Source organism: Squalius cephalus, assembly GCF_949319135.1.
Source record: "Squalius cephalus genome assembly, chromosome: 2".
NCBI lineage: Eukaryota > Metazoa > Chordata > Actinopteri > Cypriniformes > Leuciscidae > Squalius > Squalius cephalus.
The window spans coordinates 56,268,489-56,294,749 of NC_137123.1; the positions used below are offsets into that span (position 1 = coordinate 56,268,489).

The 26,261-nt window shown below is 35.8% G+C and overlaps 1 protein-coding gene across 2 annotated transcripts in view; it reads left to right on the forward strand.

The window, feature by feature from the left end:
- mad1l1 (mitotic arrest deficient 1 like 1) overlaps positions 1–23,775 on the forward strand; it is a 66,448-nt gene extending 42,673 nt beyond the window's left edge. Inside the window, exon 18 of one of the 2 annotated variants that reach the window (XM_079853658.1) lies at positions 23,089–23,775. In XM_079853658.1, the coding sequence (XP_079709784.1) occupies positions 23,089–23,250 (162 nt within the window). In that variant the 3' untranslated portion in view covers positions 23,251–23,775. The remainder of the gene's footprint in view (positions 1–23,088) is intronic. The other variant, XM_079853657.1, reaches the window with a different exon arrangement.
- The last annotated feature ends 2,486 nt before the right edge of the window (positions 23,776–26,261 follow it).

Here is a 26,261-nt window from a genome sequence, read left to right on the forward strand (position 1 = left end):
TTATGATCACTTGCTCATTTTAGGGTTCTGTCAAAGCTGAACAGATGTTATAGATGAAACACACCAGCAATCAAAGGCTTTATGTTGAGTTTTTGTTCAATTATAAAACAATGACATTATCATCAATGGGATTTTGAATGACTTTGAAGAGCTGCCTTGGCAAAACTATAGGGGTTTTTCTGAAAAAGAAAGCTGTGATAGTTAGAAGAGCCTGAAGCTTCATACCACAGTTGGTGGTTTGTTGTTCGACTCACAGTTCTGAGAAGCGTGAAAATCGAAAGAAGGACTTAAAACCCAAGGCCGAGGTCAGGCATCTGAAGAACTGCTGTTGTGTTTAGCCTCATCTGAACCAGCTCAGCAGCTCCTCCAGCCTCAGGTGCATCTGAGTCTCTACAGGAGGTCACATTCTCTTCAGTCAGTTCCTACCAACTGAATTTCGAACAGACGGCATTCCTACAGTATAGTAAATTGGCGCTTTTACTTTCACAGCAAGAAGTAGTGAAAAACAGCGACCTAGAATAACACTTAATCAAGGAAATTTCTATCAGTGCACTTCTTCTGGTAACAAGTATACTTGTATGTTGAGTGTCAGCCCCTGAGATGTGATGGTATACTTTTAGTTGATTAAGTAAGATTGGAGAGTTTTAAAATTTTATGGATAAGCCCAGTTCAGGTAACACTTGGCACTTGCAGACAGATTGCACAGTATATGTGAGTGAATCAAGTGAATGTTTTATAATGCCTTGAAATACACCCTTGTGCATTTTCTTTTCTTTATAGTGCACTTTTGTTTATTGCTGCATACTGTTCAATTCAATTATTTCTTAAAATTGAAGCAAGGTTTATTTCGAAAACAGCAAATTGCAACCCAAACAGGGAATCAAAAAACAAAACAAATAAAAAAAAATCTCTCCGTATATAAAAAAGTCCTGTATTTTATAATAATTATGTATAGGGGAGTGAGATCTCCTCAATTCAAATCAACAAACATTTAAGCTTCTCCAAAGTTTGGGCCCAGAGTTGTATGGTGTCCTGTCTTGCACCATGAATGTGGACAGTTCGAGATACACCACGCATCTATAGAAGTGAGCAACCAATATTGCTTATTTAGAGAGTGTGGAGGCTTCCATCTTGTTCATGTACATAAATACATGAACTAATGTTAATTTATACAATGTGAAATTTTGAATTTATTTGTATATGTAGAAATTAACAAACCTAAATTTATAAATTCAAGATCATTGTATTGGCAAAGTACCTCATGCCTTAACTAATGTTAAATAATTTAACCTTATTGTAAAGTGTTCCCAATGTTACTACATTGCATATTACTTTTTAATGTTGAATCAAAACTGGTATTGAGAATCATCAAATTTTACTGAGGATGAACTAATAATTTAGTATTCCACTTTAGACTGTTCATTAGGTTTTAATAGTACAGTAGTTGCACTATTTGTCATACGGTTTGGACATTGTTGTGCATCCATTTGATTTAAGATGGTAATCATCCTTTTTTTACTGCAAATGAGAAGAACTTTATTTCTTTTGGACAGGTCTGTGTATGATAAACCAATTGTTATTACTGCTATATATCTGATGCAAAATGCATATTTAGTTTGAAACTGCATACTCTTACAATGATTTACCTGCAAATGTAATTTATCTTTCTTAATTAATGCTCTCCCTTTGTGGGTTGTATAAATGTTCGGTAATCCCTTATAGACACACACATACACACACAGTGCAATAATTGGATTTAAGTTTTTGTTATTTGATCGGTACTTTCCTCAGGCTGTTTAATTAGAGCTGCAGTAAAGCTTCAGTGAGTCTGCGTTCGGCTGTTATTATTGCTTTGTGAGTGTAAGCATTTAGTCGTTTGTGTGTGTCTAGTTGTGTTGTGTTAATTTTTAAAATTTTTAAGGAAATATTTGCTCTTTTCCACATTCTGTGAATGTAGCACAAAAAACAAAGGATACCTCATACCCTGATGATGACTTCTGATTCTCTTACTGATTTAGCATTACAAACCTTTACATGTAACGGATTTGATAATCAAATGATTTTGTCTGTTTGCTTATTCATTTCAAGTGAATGCTAGACCGTGTCTAAATTAATTTACCTCGTTTAGGCAAGCACCAGCCCTGGAAAGGACTCTGTAGCATTTAAACTAATGGATTTAAATGTCTGTCAGGAAGTTTCTGAAGGAATTAAAGTGTCTTAAGTGGAGTGCAAGAAGCACTCCAGTAGTTCCTTGTAGTTATGTGCTTGAGTTATAGACTGAAAAGTAAAAAGATGGCTTAGAGTTAGCTTTATTAAAGGTGAAGTGTGTTAGTTTTTAAAATACTTTCTCTTATCCCAATTTAATGTGAAGAGTCAACTATTAAACAAGCCATTTGTAGGCTGATTTCCCCAAAGAGTGTAAACACTGTGGTGTTTCATTGCTACTGGCACACAAATTATACACTTTACCTTTTAAGGTGTTTATTTATTTATTTAAGTTGCAAACTAGTTGTGCTTGCTTACCGGAGAGCACAAATAGCATTTTCATTTATGACCAGTCAAGGATAAACTTGTTTATCTAGGAAGTTGTAGTAGTTTGTTTGGCAAACTGTAACGGCCAGGCAAATGCCCACAATATTATAGAAAAACTGTAGAACCTTCAGGATGTACAGTCTTGACAAAATGCACAATAATTGCTGAAATTTTATCACAATGAATATTATGTGGACTGTGTTTAGAAAAGATGGTTAATTGTCTTTTCCTGTGAATATAATCACCATTGATTTGCTTTTAAAGAATAGGCACTTGAAGATAAATGAACAGAATCCCGGTCTCTCTTTTTTTTTTTCCTCAATTGTTCACCCCCCCCCCCCCCCCCCCCCCCCCCCCCCCCCCATTGTTAGATAAGTGCACTTGAGCAATGCTTTAGTTATGTTATGATTTGATCCCCAAAGAATCAAAGAACTGCTATGAAATTCTTCTCCATTTCTGTCTGTGAAAAAGGAAAGATAATGAGAGACTCATTACCCCCCCCCCCCCCCCCCCCCCCCCCCATTTTGTTAAAATATTACTCATTGTCCTGAAAATTCTCTCCGGAATCTGTCAAAGTCATTGAATATCCTCCTTGTTTTGTGTAGCTTTCAGCTCTTCTGAAACTTGACAACACATTTGTACATGGTATCCTAAATGTTAAAAAGCAAAACATTTGTTCAGTGTTAAATGAGAGATTAAATATTTGCCATTTTTTACAGCAAAAAGTGAATCCCTTAACTGCCAGTTTCTAACATTAGATCAAGGCTGCAACACTTCAGTGCATTCAATGTCAATCAATCCTCTCTAGTGCCTTTTCAACAGTTTTGTGCCAGTTTCCAATCTGGAACTATTGTTTGTTTTCACTGTGGAAAAGAGCATCTGGGCTGGAATAACGGCTGGTTTAACAAAACTACATGGCACCTATTGTATCTAACAAAGCTGTCTCCACCAAAAGCAGCAGATGTGATGAAGCTTATTTAATTATAATGAATTTTATTCAATATATAACAAGTTCTGACCATTGCATCAAAAGTGGAATCAAAGGAAGTTGTATTTTAAAACGTGTTCTGAAACTTAAACAAAGACTGTGACGCAGCATGTTTATTTGTTGGCAGGTTATGCAGAAAATTCTCAGTTATGTCATCGTTTGGCTTAGTAGAAACACGGGCCAAGCACTGGCTCTTTCACCATGTTGGTCATAAAAGGGTTTATAGTTTTGATTTAATTGTGACAGATAACACAGGCTTTCACAGGTAGCACAGGTGTACTCACACTAGGCATGGTTGTCTTGTTAAATTGAAAGTTCTAGTTTTCATGGTGCAGCCAGTGTTTTAGGCTTGAATACAAAATACACAGCTGTTCTCTGTTGAAAAGCCATTTACAGATGTGAGCGGGTGTTATGACATCAATAATTGAAATGATATTCACATAAGCACTTTTCATCAAACTCTGTGATGACTCGGCATTTGCGCTCATGCTTTAAATGATGTCAATGAATATGCGGCTCAATATCTGGTGTCCTTCTCTTTGTCAAATTATACCTGGGTGTACTGAATGTCCCCCTGGGGATGAATAAAGTGTCTTTCTATCAGACTGTCCATCTGGTTGAAGTAGGAGTGCAGGGTTACATTCCATATGGAAAAATGTGTTGGATTACTCAAAACGTTGGGAATAAGTACATTAGTCTACACTTTGCAGCTCTCTGGAAATAAAAAGACTTAACCTGGAGAACCGGGACTACAATGCAATCCGTTTTTGCATGATAATATAGCAGTAGGGGTGTATTGAGATACCACGATATAGAAATGTGACGATATGGTATCGTTGATTTAAACTATAGGATTCACAATATTATAGTTATAAACTATAATACTAATTTAGTAAAAAATATATAAAACTAATACACTTAGTTTTATCCAAGGCTCAGCTTACTGTATTTATTTTACTGTATTTAAGGTATAATTCACACAAAAATGTCAATTCTGCCATCGTGTACTCTCTACTCACTCTCCTATACGATTTTCATTCAACTTCTAAACACAAATGAAGATATTTTTATGAAACCTGAGAAATGTATATCCCTCTGTTTAAAGTCCATTCCTCTAAAACTTAAGATCCAAAAAATGTCATAAATGGATCGTAAAAATAATCAATTGAGTGGCCCTGTCCAAATCCAATTCTGAAGAGACACGATGGCTTTATATGATGAACAGATTTACAACAATGCACATATACTGAAGTAAACAATGGTGTTCAAATGCTTCCGTGACACGTGAAAACAACATGAGAGTGAGTAAATGCAGAATTTAAATATTTAGATGAATAAACCATTTACAGTTAGGAATAGTCATTTTGACACACTTTCTTGCAATTAGAACTGTGATCGATTTCATTGATCATCTGGAGATCAAACTTTCCTGCATCTCGATTATCATGGGCTTCTGCGTTTCACTTGTTTTAACGAAAGGTCTCGATGTTGAGCTTATTTTAACTTGAGTGCTGCATTTTGAGAACGCTGTGTCGTGTGAGACGCTAGCGCAACAGTTAAACACGCCTAGTGCGTTCACACTGAAAAACAATGGAAAAGTAGAAGAGTGGAATGGAAAAACCCGTTATGTGTGAACAGCCCCTAATGCCGATGAATGCTTTAATCAAGACATCTATAGTTTTTTTCACCGATGTCTGAGTGAACATGCATTAAATGAGTGTCATATGAGTTCTGAGATGCTGGTCCTCAACCAGTGTCACGTCACTCACTCCATGCGAGATCGGCTTTTGCCTTTTGATATATTAATTTAAGTCATAAAACCATATTCGACAACATATAAAAACAAAATAATCTTTAGAGTAATTTTATAAAGGTAGAAGGTGTTCTTAAAAACATTTTGAAGAACAAAAAGTTATTTAAAGTCATGTCATCTTAAAGGATTAGTTCACCTCAAAATGAAAATTTCCTGATAATTTACTCACTCCAATGCCATCCAAGATGTTCATGTCTTTCTTTCTTGAGTGGAAAAGAAATTAAGTTTTTTGAGGAAAACATTTCAGGATTTTTCTCCATACAATGGACTTAACGGTCACCAAATTGTTGAAGTCCAAATCATTCAAAGGGCTTTGAAGTGCTTCAAAAGGTTCTGCACAATCCCAGTCGAGAAATAAGGGTCTTATCTAGCAAAACGGTCGGTCATTTTCTAAAATAAAAATAAAAATGTATATACTTTTTAACCACAATTGTTCGTCTTTTCATTTAGAGGTGAACTAATCCTTTAAATTCCAATGTAGTGAAACAGCTGTCGTCAGGGGTGCTGCAGCACCCTCAGCACCGCTAGTTCCCGCGGCCATGACTGGAGGCATGAAAATTGTCACGCCAATTAACCGGTGGGAAAATTTCCTTAATGTCACATCCCCAGCAGGCATCCTGGAATATTTTGCCTTGCCTATAACATGACGTGAGCAAAAAGCAGCAGTTTACCCAAGTCTTCCCTACTGTTAAATGTCATTTGGAAAGTGTCCCATATTTTAACTTTATTAATAGAGATCTTCACACGTAGATAAATAGTTTGTTCATGGCACTTTTTACTTCTCATAAAGTTGAGGACATTCAGTGCAAGGTTACATATGAAGACTTCAGACGCAGAAGCCGCAAAGTCAAAAATGAGATAACGACATTGAGTGAATGCTCTCTGCACATAGTATACATTCATTAAATACTTTTGCTTTAAACACGCTAAATCCAAGCCTCAGCAAATTCAGAAATACTGGTTCATTGACAGAAACCTCACTCCGTCACTCCCCTTTGCCAGAACCAAGTTCACGGAACCAATCAGATATGATCCGATATGATTTCACGATGAATTAACGCGTGCGAATGAGTTTTTATCCTGTTGAGAGATTAACTAAACAAGATGGAGAGGTATGATGAAATGGATGAACCTGTGGAACCTGTGGTCACGAAACACAAAAGAAAACGTTGCAACCTCATAATTCTGTCCGTTCTAAGGCTAAAGAAAACCGTTACAGTGGCAATGACAGGATTTGCGAGTTGCATGTAAACACAAGTGTTTCATGTGCTGATTTAACTCTGACAGAAACTGACTCAACCTACTTTAAAGAACAGCTCTTTAGTGATTTTGCAACTGTTTACTATGTCTCGTCCAAAGTGGACTTAGAGGTTTTTTTGCAACAAAAAAAAAAAAAGCACACATGGATTTAGCTCTTTTTGAGCCTGATAAAAATGCTAATTTAAAAGAAAAAATGACAGATGAACTTCAAGGTTTTTGCACCTAAAGTCTTCATATATTAAGGGAACATGCTGACTTTTCAAGTGCCTAAATTAAACTAATTGCTAATCACCTCTTCAGGAAATTGATAACTACAAGAGCAGGCTTATAATTATATAACGTTGACAGAATCAGATGCCAGAACTCTGGGAACTGACGTTAAAGGCCGGGACACACCAAGCCGACGGTCGGTCGTCGGGCAGTTTTTGTTTGTCGGCCGACTAAGTTTTCTCAGTGTGAAATTGGTCCTCGTCGGCTTTTTTTCAGCCGATTAAACATGTTCAGAGAATCAGAGAACTCTGATTGGCTGTTCAGCTTAGTGAATGAGTCAGTGCACGAGAATAATAGCAAAACAGCGAGCAAAGAAGTCAAAACGGTACAGATAGAAGGCTGTTCTAATGTTACGTCATCTTACTTGAGTGTTCCTTGGCGAATAGTTCAATATTAACATGAGTGGAGTGGAATAAAGAAAGTGTTTAGCAGGATTGATATTCAGAACGGTAAGCATGCACTGCTTTGTTTATGGTTTGTGTATCTGCAGCCTACAGCGTCGGTTTCCCTTTTTGAATGACGAATATAGATGAATATATCTTCAGAAATAGACAGTTGTCTCATTTACACGCAGGCGCAGAACGCGCATTCTAGCTGACAGTCGGCAGTAGTTCTCTCGGTGTGTTCAAGTGCAGCTTTTTCCCCCGACACAAGGCAACAACACAGTCGGCTTTCATCAGCGCTAGTTCTTTGGCGTTGATTTGGTGTGTCCCGGTCTTAAGAGCAAAAAGAGGGATGAGGGCTTGTCTTAAATATAAAAGTAAATGCAAACAGCTAAGTGCACATTTCATCCTAATTTTAACTTGAACCATATTCTTTATCTTGACTTGGATATTATATTACCTAGTATTGCAGTTTTCAATATAGCAGAGAATTCTGATATTTAGCAACTTGAAATTGTATGAATGAGTCGGTCTAGACGTGTGTGTGTGTGTGTGTGTGTTTTCTCAGCCTGTGAAATTAGACCTGTTGAAGCCACCTGCGACCCTTCTGCTGAAGATAATTCACTGTCAATATTTGTTAACCTTGAGTTACACAGACACGCACACAATCACAGGCATTCAGATGTTATCATTCAAACACAAGCACTTCAATAAGATTTAATGGTCTTTTCTATTGTGTTGTAATCTGTCAGTTGTGACACATTGATTAATTAGAGTTGATTAATAATATGCTGCACTATTCTTTTGTTACTTTCATCCACTACTGCAAATCATGATGTTCAAAAATGCTTGCAGAGAGCACAAAAAAAGACATTTTAAGATTTTAATCCAAATAAGTGCATTTAGGCGTGACGTGTTCATTTATATTGCATGATTTTTTTTGTGATTTAGGTAAACGCAGTGTTTGTTTTAAAGCTTAAGATTATTAAAGCTTAATCATATAATTGTGCAGATAATCATGTAAATTATAACAGTGGTGTGATGTAGCCAAGTATGGTGTCCTATACTTGAAATTTGTGCTCGAATCACCCATCCATATACACACACAGCAATAAACACACACCCAGAGCAGGCGCCTTGGGAGCGATTGGGGCCTTGCTCAAGGGCATCTCAGTTGTGGGTAATGAGAGTGGAAGAGAGCGCTGTTCATTTGCTCCTCCCATATACCGAGACTCGAAACCCACGGCATTCGGGTTACAAGTCCGACTCTCTTTAACCATTAGGCCACAACTATTATTGTTCACCAGTCCAATGGCTTAGAAAAATAATGGCACACCTCTCCTCAAGCCGCATGATTTGAGGTATTGTTCTTTCCTCTAGCACGAATGGTGCAGGACGAGTCACTCTCCAAAGTTTAATACATAGGGTTAGTGGTTTAGAACAGACTTTTGTCTTCTAATTATCCATTTGCTTCACATTATGAAACCTCTCAGTGACGGTAAAGAATGTCAACCAAATATTATGGTATATATTTTTCTTTGAAACCCTTTGTGTTTACTGCATTATAAGGCTTGGCAGTGACTCAAGACGGTAACTGAATCTTAGGCAAACTTTAGTTCAGCTGTTAATTCAAATCGTGGGCGACTCCTGCAGGACAAACGGGTTTGTATTGATTGAGGGCATATGGAGTATCATCTTAACGTCATGTTAGCGTAGACTCATCGTAGACTTATTGCTTTTAAAATTACATTTGTGCTCTTAGAAGGGCATTCTGGGTTGGCAAGAAACCTTGGTCCGAAAACAAAGTCTTTCTCAGTTAATTTACCTTTTTTCTAAACTGGAGGCCAAAGCATATGTTACTGATTGATTTTAAGAGCTCTAAATCCCAGTTATCTATTTGTGGTGGATGTAATCTGTAGAGCTGTTAATGTTTGTAAAGATTTACATAGGGATGCACAATATGTTGTTTCCATATCTGCTGATATTTGCGAATTTTTATTTTTTTTAATCATCATCATTAAACATCATTTAACATTTATTGTTTTTATTATTTATTATATTTGACGTTATCGGTTTGATCAGTATTTTAGATTTAATCCTACATTCTCATTATCCATATTTTTTATATTTAGATTCCATTTGCATCATTTAACACTGACTTAGTTATTTTTTAAAACAGAAACAATTTAATAAGTGTTAAAAGTAATCTATAGCAAATCTCAATCTATTTTTCATACTGTACATTATATTTCGATGCTTACTTCACTTGTAGCATTTAGTTTTTGTTTTACTAGTTTTTTTTTGTTTTTTTTACATTTTATAGAATTTTAATAGCAGCCGTTAAACAGTTACCCGCCATAACTTATAAATAATTATTGTATTATCTGTATTGAACAGAATTTTAAATTAAGATTAACATTTTGAATAAAAGATTGAAGCATTAGAAGATGGGTGCTGCATCCCAATTCACATACTATCCGTCCTAAATAGTATTCGCAATAGGGTATATGTCGAACGTCGCATTACGAAACCGGAAAACAGAACGCATCGCTTCCGGTTCAGGTCTTTTGTATGTGCTTCTTGCATTTTTTTACTGTTTTACTCAAGATAACTTAAAAGGAGCGAGCAAAGATGATCATAACCAATGTCCCTCGCATGTGAAGATCGATATTTAAAAGTAAAAAAAAAAAAAAATCTTCACACTAACGTTTAGATATTTAAATAGAATAAAACGCCAATAACAAAGTGAGATAGGTAGGTTAGCTGATTACCTTAAAATTCCATAGATATCGGCGTCAGTTCATACGGCTGTTAACACTTTCTATGACAAGCGGATGCGATGAGACCAGGTTTCCGGTTTCGTCATGCGACGTTCGACATATACCCTATTAGAATTAGTGTGTCCCAAATCATAGTGTTAAAATTAGTATTCCAAAAAATACCCGGATACACACTATTGGCTAATATTGACCACAACCCATTGCGCTTTGGATGAGGATTCGATTAGAACTACAAACACGAATAAAAAGTGTCAAAAAACTACAAACATGGCGGATGTGCGAGTCCGGCGGTTAAGTAGAGAGGTTTAGATAAAGGAGTTTGAGTGATTAATAATCAGCATCTAACCTGATGAAAAGATATGCATTCTTTTATTTATTTATATATATATACATATACATTATATTTATATATATATATATATATATATATAAAAGAATGCATATCTTTTCATCATATGTATATATATATATATATATATATATATACATTATATTTCATCTGCAACAACATTGTGAAATTTGTAATAATACGTTTGGTCATTTACTTTTAAATGCATCATTATGCAATTTGCATACTTTTAGGGCATAGTATAAGTTGGCGAATTGGGTTACAGCAAGGAATTTATGGTGGGATAGCTTTTGGATAGCTGTGTAGAAAATACAAACATCCCTTTTGTCGAAATATTAAATCATTCATGATCCTAGTATGCACTATATTTGACATGAAAGACAAAAAAACTGTATAAAAAGGCCTCGTATTTAGACTTTCCCCAGTTGCAAATAGATTTTCCTTCGCAGAGATTCTAAATGACGTTTCAACAGTTTACAACAGTAAACTGTTAACAACATTCATGTAATTGCAATTTAAGCATAAGTGAACAGTTCAAAAACCAAATACATGCTCATAAAATGATGCATACTCAATTTTTCTTTTGCTGGTAAATATCTGACAAGCTCAAAGCCACTGTTTGAGAGGAATATGACTTGAAAATAACTGCAAAGTTTCGATTTGCAGACACATTTTCACATAGATTTAACCATAACCTCAATCACAGTATCTGGCAGTTACATTTTTAGCTTTCCAGTGTTTATCTGAACACAGCCGCCACCTATATGCATCCGCTTCATTGCCCAGCGGTGTTTTGCCGCTATGTTGCCATTCTCTCTCATCATCTCTTAACTCAGTTTCAGTAATTGTCAGGCCAGGTTGGTCACCTTGATTGCTGCCCTCAGCTAAGTTTTCAGCTCCAGTAGTAATCAGAAGTTTCTCAGACGCAAAACCAATCAGCCTCTTTCCCTGCTGAGCTCATCTCAACGGGGAGCCAGGCAGAGAAAATACTCAATCAATGGTCACAATTAAAAGAGAAATAAAGTAGAAAACGTGAGGCGGTGAACAAACTGTCACACTGCTGCCACAATACTCTCTTCCATTTCACTTCCACTTCAAACGTTGTTAAAACTATTTTTTTAGGGATGGGTTAGCCAACTATTTGAGGTTATTCGTTTCTTTGTTTTTTTTGTTTTACATGAGCATGTACATAGTTTTTGGTGATACATTTTTTTTTTTTTTTTTTTTTTTTTTTTTAAATGACCATATATTATGCTGATAGTTAAAATTCTGGATACCCGAGAGGAAAAAACACTAACTACACCAACACTGGAACTGAGAAAGAAATAGTTTCGATTGAATTTCACACTCAGAATTTGAGCATTGCTGAACCAAAAGGATCTGTCACAGGGTAGATCATATTCTAAGATCACTTGACACTTGATTTGTCTCAGTTTTGACAGTGTGTAGTTACTGTGCTTTGCCTATTTTTCTAATGGTCTTGAAATCTTGAACTCTCACTAATGTAATGTAGTATCACTGTTATTTTGAATTAAACTGTAAATTCCCTGTTTATAGTTTTGTAGTTTTCAGTTTGGTTTTTAATATCTTAAAATGTAATATTGATTTCAATTTCTTTTTACAATAGTTTGTTTGTTTAGTTATATTATTTGGCATTTTAGTTTTTGGTTTTTTTCATAGATGCATTTCTATTTTGATAAATATATTAAAGTTTTCTTTTTTTTTTAAAGTTATGTAATCAACAACAGTTGAGGCAGTCTACATCTTGACAGAGCATATATTGCATATATAACACATATTGTCAATCTTACAATGTGACATATTACTCTCTGAAGATGGCATATCTTCTCCTAAACAGGTTCATACATGTCAGACACTCTCTCCATAGCTCCGTAAGACAACCATGATCAAAAAACAAAAAAACAAAAATTTGTCAGTCAATTTATTATTGGTTTCATTAGTGTTTTTTTTTTTTTTCAGACACTTTTTTTTCTTACATGTTTTTTCATTTTTTTGTTGTTGCTGTTGTATCTGTTTCAATATTTTTTTAATATCAGCTTTAATAAACAATATAGGGATGGGCATTTTTCAATTATATTGTATTTGAATATTTGGGCTCATAAATATATATAAATAAAAATGACATTCTCAGTCTGATAACAATAAGGCTGGGTACAGAGAAAATGCACAGGGACACAGATAACAGTGTGCTAAAGCGAAGTTTCTTAAAGTTCTTAAAATAGTCTCCCTCGTCAAAAATTAAGGAAGCATATGCTTCGAGATAATTTTGCTATCAGATAATTTATCTGTGTAGTATTTTTAATTTGTCGGATAATAATTACAGATTGAATATTTGACTATCCGTGCATACCCCTAATACAATAACAGCATTCTTGCGACTTCAGGCAACACCGTAGCAGCATCATAGCATTAGGCAAGTAACCATTTGGAAAACCTTGTAAACCGCATTGCAGCACCCCAGCAACCACCTAGAACACCTTATCATTGCAGCAAGCATTTCTCAGAAAATGTAAAAATCTAGTTCTATACTACTTTTGCATTTTTCATGAGTGTAGCAATAACATGGACCGTTCCATCAAAAGAAGACTGTAAACTCTGTGTCCTCTCATCTTTGCTGTAATTAGTGTCTCTGTGCTTTGATGGTGGGTACATTTGCTTAGTAACGTACATAGCATCCATTTTCACATAATATTAGATTAATTTCACCCTCTAACGGTTTGTCCCCAATAGAAAATGTACCTTCAAAGTACAGATAGGAAAAAAATCTTAAATTCCTTTTATCTGCGATATATAAGCCATGCTGCTGTCTCTATTCAATGAGATAAAAACAAACTGAATGCAGCTGAAAAGGCTCAATTTTGTGTAGCGTGCTTATAATTTTAATCGACAGTCTATTCCCGGCACACGGTGAGCACCATAGTCATTGTGCAGCTTTGACAAAACGTTCTTTGTTCATCGCAGGTTTTAGCATAAGAGCACATTGGTCGTGAGAGCTCTCACTCTGTTCATGCTTTTGTGTGGGTGTTATTGAAACAGGGTATCAAGTCCACTTTTTAAACTCCTCAAAGCTGCAAAACTCCTTGTCTGCCTATTTAATTCACATCAGAGAATGAAATGTACTTAGGGGTCAAAAAACATGTACATTTATAAAATTAAATTCAGCCTCGATTCTAAGCTGTGATTCCCAAGGCCTTTCTGTGATGTTACTAAGATGTTTCACCCAACTGTGAAATCAATAAGCCTTAGGCTGAAGGATATGCAAATTCACACCTGTACATATAAAATTATTGCAGGTTTGTGTAATATTCTGAGTTTCCATGTCACTTTTTTCATTCATTTAGAGGAATATTGAATCTGTTTTTGTGCAAGTGAGATGAGTAAATGCATGTTCACATTTAGCCTAGATCTACAATAGACCTTATTCAGAGCAGCACCTTGACAGGTATGAAAGTGAGGGTGTGAGGGATAGACTTACTGTGTTTTCAATGCCATCCGCTGTAGAAAGCTCCTAGATCACTTATGATTTTCCACATCTCATGTTGTCTGGAGATTTTGTTTCTCCAGAAATGTCATGGAAATATATTTTTGCAGTGTTTTGTTATAAATAAAAAAAAATCCCAAAACAGATGTCTGTCCCTCACAGCCTCACTTTCATTCCCGTTTCAAAATCAAATATGGCACTGCTTTGTAGAAGGTCTTTAACCATCATGTTTACACATCTGTGCACACAACTTCTCTGCCTCTTACTCCTGATTAATTTTAATCCCATAATTTTACGTGTTTGTCCATTCAAGCTCAAATAGATGCTGAAGAGAATTCAATTTTGTTGTTCGCATGCTGTGCGACTCTGTGGGTGATTCTCTTTTTGCGATTTTCTTGCACTTGAATGGTTTAAAATCACTTGAATTTTTAAACTGACATGACCTAAAAACTTGAGCTCAATGATGGTTAAACTTTGCAATTAATCTGTGAATCACGTGCGTTTCTAACCTGCCTGGTTCGTACAGATCAACCATAATCCCTATACATGCTTCAATATCAAACGAAAAAATCTATGATAGTGTTTCCATGATTTTTCAAAAGAGGGAAAACAGACTTGCCTGATTCTGATCTTCTCTGAGTCCATTTTTCATCTTTGCCCAACACCTGGTCCTCTAAAGCCACTCGTGCCACAGCATCCACAGTGTAATTTGGTGGAGGATTGGTGATGATCTGGTGGTGTTTTAGTAAGGCTAGAATCTGGCAGATACGTCTTTGCAAAGGATGCATAACTCAAGTCACGTACAAGATTATCCTGAAAGAAAAATAGCTTCCTTCTGCTCTGACAAGGTTCCCTAACTCAGTGGTCAATCACAGTATGGATGGAGGACCACCAGATCAAGAACCTGTCATGGCCATCACAATCTCCAGACCTGGACCCCACTGAAAACCTCTGTAATGTTATCAAGAGTAAGATGTATGGTCACCAGCCATTAAAAAATTTCAGCCAATTTTTTCATCATAAATTTGCCCAACAGCAACTTTGCAGTGGTCTCTTAATTTTTTTCAGCGCTGTACTGTATATATCAGAAATCCCAAAGTCCATATTGGTCACCACTAATCTCTAATAGTTCTATTAGTAGTAACTCTAATAGTAGAGTTCTTTAAAAAATAATAGCACATCGCTCCTCAACAAACAAAATGGTTGAGGTATCCTTCATGTCCATATCACAAACAGTGCACAATGAGTTGCATGCTGAAATGTAATACTTACAGATAGGGATTTGTTCAAACTGTAAGTAGCCATTTGCATGTATTTGCAAAGGCTGGAATTTTATTTTTAATTATCAACAGTGTTCTATTTAAATAAGAGTAGAGTCTGATTAAAGTTCACAGCAAATCACTGTGTCTCAAGCATTGACCTGTATTCAGTATGTTAAGTATCCACGTAGCCTTTATAATGACTTCACAAATGTCATCCTCTGAGCGTACACGCACTGACAGTTTAATGTGTCCTTGTGCTGACCTTTGCCGGTGCCATGTCTTGCTTTAACCTCAAAGGTTAGGATGACAAAGTTTCTGGCTTTGATAATCTCCATAGTAACAGTAGCGCTGCTTTGATTGTCGACATTGGAACGGCAGGTGTCTCTATGCGTGTTTTGATCAGCGTTCTGGCATTTCCTATCGTCCAATCAGGGGATGATTACACCTTTTGATGGACTCGCTGATTAAACTCACTGATGAGCTATTAATGAGTGAAATCAAGAATATGTTTGCAAGTGAGTGCATGTAGTGAGGGAACGTCAGAGAACTGATAACAGTACATGCTGTAATTTATGACAATATAAAAAAAATCATATCAAAGGTCTAAAATTCACTTGCACGGTCGATGCATTCTCATTCAAGTCATTCTCTTGGCTGTTTGCTACTGAGAGGCTGCACTTTTGAGTTTGAAGTCTATTTTTGAGGGGTTTAAATCATGTATTAGATTTCAGAGAAGATCCAAAAAGAGCTTTGATAGCTGTTGATGAACTTGCAAGTGAAAAAAATCTGTTCATGCGACTTTTATTGCTAATGTTCTGTATCTTTGTTCGTCTCTTTGTTGATTTTCACCTTTGTTGACATGTTCCTGGCAATCAAATTTGCAACCCAGTAACAGTCTTTTCTTGCTCAACTGCCTCTGCCTCTCCATACAGTGACACAAATGTGGAATATTCTTTGTTTTAAGCCACCAACTAAAAAAGTGCATAGACATGTTTTTTTATTATTTAATAAAAAAAAAATGCACAATACATTTTCATGCAAGGTAGGAAATAATAACTGCTGGTAAAATTTTCTCATATCACGTACCATTAGCAGGCATGGCAAAGTTAATTTTGGACCCTGTCTGTGCAGTTGATTTGAGAGAGTGAATCTCAGTCTCCTCCAGCCTCAGTCAATACACTGTCGTGGACTGAACTCTTTCCTATCCTATCTTGACCAATAAAATTTGCATTCACAGCTTGAACTCTTAGATTATTTTTTTATGGATCCACTATGGTGTCTTGAACTACTTCTAACACAGCAGTGGTTATTATATTTATTCCACCCCTCAGCTCTTGATATACATTTGAAATATGAAGACTTTTTTTTTTAGTTTTGTGAAGTATGGTATATTTTGTTTATGGAAATTTCTATAGTAAATATTTTTTTATTTTATTGAATTTTCTATAGTGAATCATGTATTTATGTATGGGGATTTCTATGGTGAATATTTACAGACATTTCTATTGTGTATATTTTTATTTATGGTATATATGTCTATAGTAAAGTTACGTAATATTTATCTATCTCATTTTGTTTTAGTTCTGCTGTAAAATCTTTCATCCAGTTGCTCTTCATGAATCTCTGTACAATGTACAAAAGTCCTTATCATGGAAATGAATTGGTTAAAGGGTGTGGGAACACAGGATATGAAACCGCACATTTTATATTCAGTGTTTGGATTTGTTTGATTTAATTTCACATAACCTGCTTATGTTCATATATTCTTCTTTTTGGATGCCAAAGAATTCTGTACAAGTGCAATTTCAGACCATAATATATATTAATATACCGATTATAATATGCTTAATATACCGATTCTCTATAGACTGTCTGTATCTCGGAACATCTGGTCAAGAGTAATCCATGCAGAACAGGTTTATAGGTTCCAGCCCAACATACAGCATGTTCATGTGTCTTCATGCGTGGGCTCTCTCTTCTGGTCTAGAGAGAACATGAAATGCAATGAGTGGTTAGACATTTGATTTGATCCCTAGAGACTGCTGTGTCTATTGAAGATCGAATGCCTAAACTAGCAGACATCATCTCTATCCATCAAAGCTGTCGAGTGGCGAAAGTTTCCCGACAGAGTTTGAGTGCTATTCCGTGTGACATTCTTTTCCAGACCGGCTCGTGCTTTCATTCTCTCTCCGTTCATAAAGCATGTGTCAGCCATCGTGTTAGCCTGTCATGACAGCAGAAGTTGTTTGTGTGTGGTGGAGTCTCATGGGGAAAGAGGTTTTGTAAGGACAGCAAGCTTTTTGTACTGATACATTTTAATTTGTTTAGACTGAGGATACAGAAACACTTAGGCAAGAGAATGTTTCACAACTTCGATGATTGAAAGATCTAAATCAAAGTCTTTTCAAACACCCAAGAGAAAGTTTGCCAGTTTCATAGAAGATGAGAAAAATCAAGAAAATTAGTAGTGGAGGAGGGTGTTGATGGTTTCCAGGGTGTTGCTATGCAGTTGCTAAGTTGTTCTGGGTGTTTTTTTGTTTTTTTTAGCATTTTGCTTGGCGGTTTCTCATTGGGCCAAGCCAAAAAAGTGCTGGATGAGATGCATGTCCAATTTTATCAAACACCACTAAACGTTTAAACATTTCAGCTGGCTATTTTGTGTGTGTGTGTGTGTGTGTGTGTGTGTGTGTTACATTAGAAAGTTTAAATTCACTTTAAGGAAGTTTAGATGAACTGATCTGTTTTTCTCACTCTGTCTTGCAGTCTAATCTACAGATGTTATTTTCCATGTTATGAAGTTGTTCTTGTGTTGCTTCTCACAGATGGTGGGTTGAAGTGTGGCATTTACTGTACTGTAACTCAATTCTGTATGCTCTATTAAGCATATAGCAAGAACATAAACAGACAAAAATGTACTCTACGTTTCCGTTGAACGTCAAAGGAGATTCACAGAGTGAGTTGTTTTTTTTTACTTTGGTACAGGAACTGATAATTATCCTTGCTAAAACATTTATTGTATATGGACAGACAGGCAGCAGATGACGTGAATAAATACTAAATAGACATTTGCAGACATTTCTCATATGCACCTTAATGCTTACAGTACGCTAATGTCCTGCATTCTTGATAGTCAAAGTAAACCCTTGATAATGGTTTTGATATTTACTCTGCCACTCATCCCGTTGTTGTTTTTTTTCCATCCTAGGCAAAATGTCAAAATCTGCATTTAGATTGAAGTCTTTTTGTTTTTCATTTGCATATTTCTGATTATTCAATTACATCTCCTCTCCAGTTGGAGAGGTGGTCCTCCCAGTAATTTATTTTTTTTTCTTCACGAATTTCAAAATCATGGCATCAGTGCAAGGAAAAATAGTTGTATTCACATTTTATATATGCATGTATGTTTTTTATATACATATTTATTTGTGTGTGTGTATATATTTGTACTACACTCTAAAAACTGCTGGGTTGTGTTAACCCAATTTTGGGTCAAATATGGACTAACCCAACGTTGGGTTAAAAAATGCAATTTAAAAATGGACAAATTGCATTTTGGACAAAATCAAAAATGGACAAAAATGCAATTTAAAAATGGACAAATTGCATTGGTTACATTAAAAATGTAAACCAACGGCTGGGTTTGTCCATTTTTTAATTGAATTTTTAACCCAACGTTGGGTTAGTCCATATTTGACCCAACATTGGGTTAACACAACCCAGCATTTTTTAGAGTGTATATAAACCATCAAATAATATATATACAAAATGCATTAAATAACTAGGCCGTGTGTTTGTAGTTATTAAACCCACATTTAAAGAGATATATTTATTTCAGTCATGTTTAGTTTAGTTTAGTTTTAGTTGCAAGTAATAAATTACGTACTTATAAATAAATAACATTTTTGTAACCTTCGTTAGTTCCAGATCAAACGTCTGCATGTCTTCATGAACACTGAGAACTTCACTATGTATCTGAGAAATGGAGTTGCATTTGCTAGTTGCATTTTCAGAATTTTTTAAGCAAGTCAGTAGATCTATTGCATCTGTTGTCAGTGACATCATAGATGGAGCTTGTCCCCTCTAAACACATCTGTTGTTTTTCTACAAGTGTTCACTCTACTCACAACAGCAGCTAGGCTGAATCTTTTTCTAGCAAAAAGTCATGTTTGTAAGTTCTTATGAAAATATTCAAATCGTTATACAAGTATTATATTTATTTATCATATACAAGTACTATCAGTTAGCCTATATCAAAACGCTAGTCATTAAGTCCTCCTGATATTAGTTATTTTTGACCAACTTGAAAATATAACAACTAAAGTTCCCCAAAAAAATTTAAATAAATTGAATGCCACTTGGTTTGATATTTTAATGCACTGACATTCATACTTTGTGTCAGGGTAGGTGATTTTGGAGAGGCTAACAATAGCGAGCTAGCTTTGAAAGCATAAGATCCCATCCTTCCTTCAGAGCGTCTCCAAAGCCATGCCTCCTCTAAAACACATGAACTCGCAAAGCGTCACGAGAGACGGCGTTAAATTACCCCATGTCTCAAAGCACATAACATTACAAAAGTAATGAACGTAAACAACTTACAGAGCTCTGCCTTAAACAACTCTGAGGATGTGAACCGCTCCGAGAAAAACCAAATGCAATGATTGGACAAACATTTTTTGGTCATGAGACTTCCACACAAGATATATGTAATTTTTTTTTAAATATTTAGACCACTTCTAATAATGATTTGCTATCAGGATGTGAAGAGAGTTTCAACATGTATAACGTAAAGTGTTTATGAAAAACATTGCCTACCCTAGCTTTAAATGTCATACTTTTTTTTTTCTAGCCCACTTTATACTTAAAATGTTTGTTTTCTAGTGTAATGTACAATTTAATGTGCTATTTATTAGCTAATGTAACTTTTTATCTGCAAATACGTGTTGTATCTCATGTCATGGATGTGGTAAAGCACGATGAGCCGTTAGCAAGGAGCAGTTGGTTAATTATACATCTGCCTAATCAGTAGATAAAGCTAATTTAACAGCCAATTACTGCTCTTCACACACCTCCGCCTCACACTGGAAGCAATGACAGCTTCTCGTTTCCTCTCTTTAAGCTCGGCAGGGTGCGCTCGCACCAACAGACGACTCAGATGTACTGGATCATAAATTTGTTTGTGTGTACATGCTTTCCTGGCTCACTGCAAACTTTAAATTACTTCAGTGCTGGGTTTTCTACATAACTTTTTTTTTTTTTTGCAGTTACCACAACGATCTTTTACATGGTAACATGCCTAAAATAAAACATTTATTTGAAATCGTAACATTACAAACCTTTACTATCAATTTAATGCATCCTTGCTGAACAAAATGATTAATAAAAAAAAAGTCTTACTGACCCCAACATTTTGAGTGAGTGTGAGTGTGAGTGTGAGTGTGAGTGTGAGTGTGAGTGTGAGTGTGAGTGTGAGTGTGAGTGTGTGTGTGTGTGTGTGTGTGTGTGTCGTGCTGCTGTAGTAAAAGCGTTGAAGGGAAAGGCTTCAGTGTGTGTGTGGATTGATGGCTTCAGATATATTGTAAAATCTCTTGAGACCATGCCGTTTTTACTTTCTTCTGTGTATTTATTTGGTATTTGTGCTGGAGGTGGTTTGTGGCGTGCATGACTCTCTCTGGATTTGTTAGGAGATATATAGGCTGTTACACTGAAAGTCCCTGGAAGATCTTGAAGGCTGAGTCGTAACAGGTGTCACTCCATGTACTGAAATGCATCTTGAGCAAACTCTAGGCAAGCATATTTTTCATTTTTCCCTTACTGTCTGTCTTTCTCTCCCCATTTCTCTCTACAATACTGCATAAACTGTCATTATGAATGGCTTTTTACATCCTCAGAGAGAAAACAGCTGTTTGGGTCAAATGCAAAGTGTTGTAATTATTCTCTTCACACCCCTTCAATCTGAAAGCTGCATTTAAGCAAACTCGTTGAAGAGAGGAAACTGGAAAGGAAGCTCAGCGAGAGATGTCATTACATGAAGCTACGTGTGGAGTTTGCAGGCTCCAGGCTTGACTGTTTTAGGCAAAGTAACTGGCTGTCCATGGAGAATGGAGAGATGAAAGATAAAAAAGATAAAAGAAACGATGCTAATTTGGAAACTTCTACCATTGTCCGTTGGCCCCACTACACCCTGAGTCAATCGTTTTTCTTCTCATTTCATAATAGCGTTTCTATCTTTCTGTCCTCTCTCACCTCTTATGTGGACTTGAGGAAGGTTTTAACATCAACAAAAACTTGTTGTTAGCCGAAAGGTCACATATTGTTCATAACAACCTTTTGTGGCGGTGGCAATACAAAAACACATTGATAAGGTCACAATCTGAATAACTCTCTCTCAAAAACAAAGAGAAAAAATACTGGATGACCTTTTATTAAAATGTGATCTGGGAAAATAGAAAACAAAACCAAGTTGGAGACAAAGGAGAGGCATTTCCACATGTGCCCTGTTTGCCGGGACAGGTATTAGAAGGTCTGGTGTCGAGGGGGGCCTTTCTGTGTTATGAGACAGCATTATGATGCTTCATAAATCACAGAAAACGGCAAAAACTCTTCATGATAGCCCTCTTTTCTCAGGTCCTCTAAATGTAAAATATATTTGATGCTAACAACTTCTTGTGGAGGTCAGGTTTAAATAGATTCGACATGGAAAAGCACCGTTGTGCATTGATGCCCTCATTTTGTGTTTGCTTCCTCTTAGTTCTACTCTGGGCAAGCAATTAATCACAGACACACTGCCTTTTCTTTTTCTTTGATATGCATCTGAAGGTTTTAAGGGGTGTTTGTACATCTGAACATTTTATTGTTTATGTAAAGGAGGCTAACATTACTCACTGCCTGACATAAGTAAACTCAAACTGTGTTTGGTTTAGGGAATGTTAGTTAGTGAATAATAGTGTTTACGTTACTGCGTTACCTAACATTAACAATAAGCAATAGCTACACTTAAGTTACATAAGTTATTATTCTTAGTTAACGTTAGTTAAAAAAAAAATACCACTGTTAGTTCATGTTTAGATCCATTAAATAATAGTTAAAACCTTTTATTTCAATAATGTGTTATTAAATGTTTGAAATTAACTTTCTTTAGAAGTATTTTTCATTGTCAGTTTATGCTAATTAATTTATGACCGAGCTATAAAGAATCAAAACATTTTCAAACAGTATCTAGGATAATATCAATATCTATACCAATATAATTATTCACGATAACAATATCGTGCATGTTCATTATCTTGATATATCGTATTATACTGGCACATGTCTCGTCATTTTGTTAGGTAGTTAGACTTTTGTTACTCCTGTTAGTTTTTAGTTAGTGGCTATTAGTTTTTTTTATTAGTTTTGGAGTAGCAGTTTTTGGGTTTACTCAGAGCTTATCGTTACTCACGGTTTGATATAAACCAGAACAGTGTTTGACTTGGTGAATGTTAGTTAGTTCGATGTTTAGTAAGTTTGTTTTAGTGAGTTTTCGTTACTTGGTTCCTGTTAGTAGTTAGTGACGAATAGTTTTCATCTAGTTATGCAGTAATGGTTAGTTAATTGGTGTATTGTGTCTTATCACTTAGAGCTTATTACTCACAGCTTGTCATAAACCAAACAATATATGACTTGGTTAATATCAGTCAGTTACTCAGTCTGATTGACAGAAGTAAACCCAATGTGGCTTTGACTTTTTGTTTAAACTGACTCAGTTAGCTAGTTAGTGGCTGTTAGGGAGTGACTGGTAGTGGATTGTTTGACTATTTTTGTTTGTTTGTGAATTAAAACACTTGTTAACATTTGTAAGTTTAACTTTATTTGTTACTTTACCTTTGTAGTTTGTTACAAATGTTTAAACGGACACCTCTCTCCCCTGTCTCTCTCTCTCTCTCTCTCTCTCTCTCTCTCTCTCTCTCCAGTCTGCTGGTCCAATGGGCAGCGGCAGCATGCAGCTGTTGGAGACAGATTTTTCCCGCACTCTAACTGGACTGGTAGATCTGCATCTCTTCCATCAGAAGAGCATCCCAGTGTTCCTCAGCGCGGTCACCATCGAGCTGTTCAGCCGCCAGACTGTCACCTGATTTACCCATCAATGCTCGACCACACAGTGTTCAGGGAGCTCTCTCACACACACACACACACACACACACAGAGCAAGACACAACTCCTAGGTGTGATTATTTTTTGATTAGCTTTTTTTTATACAGATTTAGCATTGGTGGTTGTCGTAGCTTGACAATCTTTATGGCAGCATTTCAGTAGTATAGTCTATTGTGTGTTTTTCTTTTTCTTTTAATGCTATAAAACCCACACTGTGTTGTTTAAGAAACAGGTTAACACAAATACCAGGGAAACCTAGAGCTGTGCAATCCTGTTTTTATGAACATCATCTTTCATGGCAGTTTATTTGCCCATATCGAGGAAAAAATAAAGACATATTAAACTTTTCAGTCTATTATTTGTTTTGGGAACTAACGGATTTCAAACCATTCATTGTGTTCAAGTGAATAATGATTCATACGCCCGGTTAGAAGCTGCTTTTATTGTGTTTCACTTCAACTCAACTCAAATAACCTAATGATTAATTGATAAACTAATATCTCCATTGAAACCACAATAGTTGCCTGGCAGTGCATCAACTTTTATGTCTTTTAAAAATGTTTGCTTTGTACAATTTGGCACCAAATCCTAGAGGATGTGGGAGTATTTAAATTCCCTGGCCATTTTAGCTGGCAGTGGTTATTACTAATTTTTTTTTCTTTTTTTCATCTTCATTTGAATGCCACAGTTTCCTACAGTACACACATTAAGATTTAATCTGAAATGACTCAGACTGCTTTCAGATGAATTTTGTCTCAAATCTGTCGCAGCAAGCAATGCAAAGTGCCATTGTGCCAAAGCAATTAGCAAAGAATGTTACTCTCATCCTGTATCCGTGGTTTCAGGTAGTGTGCGGAGCCAGTATCTCTGCTTTCTTCTCATGCCAGTGAATTCATTGCGGATTCAATGTCCCTGCTGTTAGCTGTTCCTATTATATGCAAACTCAGTCTTTGGCTGGCATAATCAATTCAGAAAAACAGCTACTATGCACAGACTCATGCACACACTCTCAAGCTCTCTTCCTGTCACTTTTGGCCCATGTTGTTTTCATACTTTATCCTACTTCTTCAGTTTTTTATTTAATATCATTTGTTTAACAATTCAGTGGGTCAAGAATCTTTGGCCTTTAAATCGAATCTCCTTTTATTCTATGGTACCCATTTCCTCTTTCATCACACATTTTTATATTTTATTCATTTTATCATTTATCATCTTGAGTCGAATAAGGTGGCCTCTCATTGGTTATTAATGAAAGTTTTTGTTTTTCATGAACGATCCTTATATAATTCAAAGCTTTGGGGTGGAAAAGGCTATATATGCTAATGAGGAGCTGTAAATGAATAAATAATGAATATTTGAGAAGCTTTAGACCAAACTACAACGCTGCAAAAAACATATGGACTTCAGACTGAGAGGAGAGATAAGCTCCGATTGTCTTATTACAATGCAAACGTTTAAATTCGGTGGTAATTATTTTGATGTAGATATTAACATTCTGTTAGTGTTTATAGCTAAATTAACAATAATACATATATGTGACAAAACATGTTAGTGTTTCTGTTATGATTATATAATGCAGTGACATTCGTTGCTTAAGTTTGTAAAGATTATTTTTGGACTCACTGTAGATTGAAAGAAAAAATGTTTTGAGGTTGGCAAAACGTACCAATCTTTTTTTACAAAAGCATGAAAATGAAATCCAAAATATGTGCAGCATAAAGTGTTCCAGTACTATTGTAGTGCTATGTATGTCAACATCTATGTCATGCTAATTAGCACTTGAGACCAAAAAAGGAGGTCACAAACCGTTCCCCCAGGAAAATTGTCCATCCTTCAAAGTGTCCATGCGTTTCTTCATAGAGGTTTGGTAGTTGCACCGATGAGACTGGAGATATCGCTCTATTGTTTGCCTTATCTGTTCTTAGTTTACCATGGCATTTGAAACTAGAGACAGTGTCATGCTCTTGCATTGCCACAGCGACGAGCATTGAAGCAGACAGAGACGGGTTCTCTCGATAGACACAACCCCTGTCACTCAAACTCGGAGAAACGTTGATGATTTGAAGAGGGTTTGGGTATTTTTAACTAGTACCACTCTAAGAGTGAGAATAGGCTTTTGGTATAATAAAGATTAATACTGTAACTAGAAAGTCTGCCTGTTTGCTTTTGGATCTCACTTATCTTTCTAGATAATAGTGAGTAGAGGCTTTTGCTGCATTTGATTCCTCTTAGGCTTACAGAAAATGTTCTACAACTAGATAACAGTACTTGCAATTATATTAGCAGCCATAAATCCTGCACACTCAACCTTTTTTCTATCTCTATCTCTCCCAACATACACATAAAGTAACGTTAGATATCACTAGGCCACAATCACATTAGCTCTCGTAAGCTTGGCTAGCCAATCACGGTTGTTCCAATGTTCCAGAAGAGGTTTGAAGCGGTGTTAGAGGCACCCTAAAAAGATTACAGAGCCCCAGAAGGAATTTTCTTCATCCTTCATTTTTCTGCCTTTCTGTCGTTGCTTTTGATCTGTTTACCATTTCCTTCACTTTCTCTGTTGCAGGGCTTTATTGTCTGACTACCGAATTACTCTCCGTTCGATTCAAAGATTTATATCCAATGAAATGACATTAGAGGTTTCTAACGGAATCTGTGCCGTATCCTTTGTCGCCCTATGTCATTTAAGACAGCCAAAATTTTTGAAACACTTGAATGAAAGTGTCTGTCTTGATGTCATTGTTTTATATATATAGCCTGGTTAGCCACTGGTTGTATTCTGTATTGCAACTATGAAAATTGACTGCAATTTAAAATGTGCTTTGTATTCTCATTAAAAAAAAAAGTTATAATTTCTAGCAATGTGCAAGCCACATATATATATTTTTATGTATTATAGAAAATTTGTTGGCACTGTGTATGTGTTTATATATAATTAAGTGGTCGTTTACACTACATAATTTTCAACTAAAAACGTAAAACGTTTTATGCG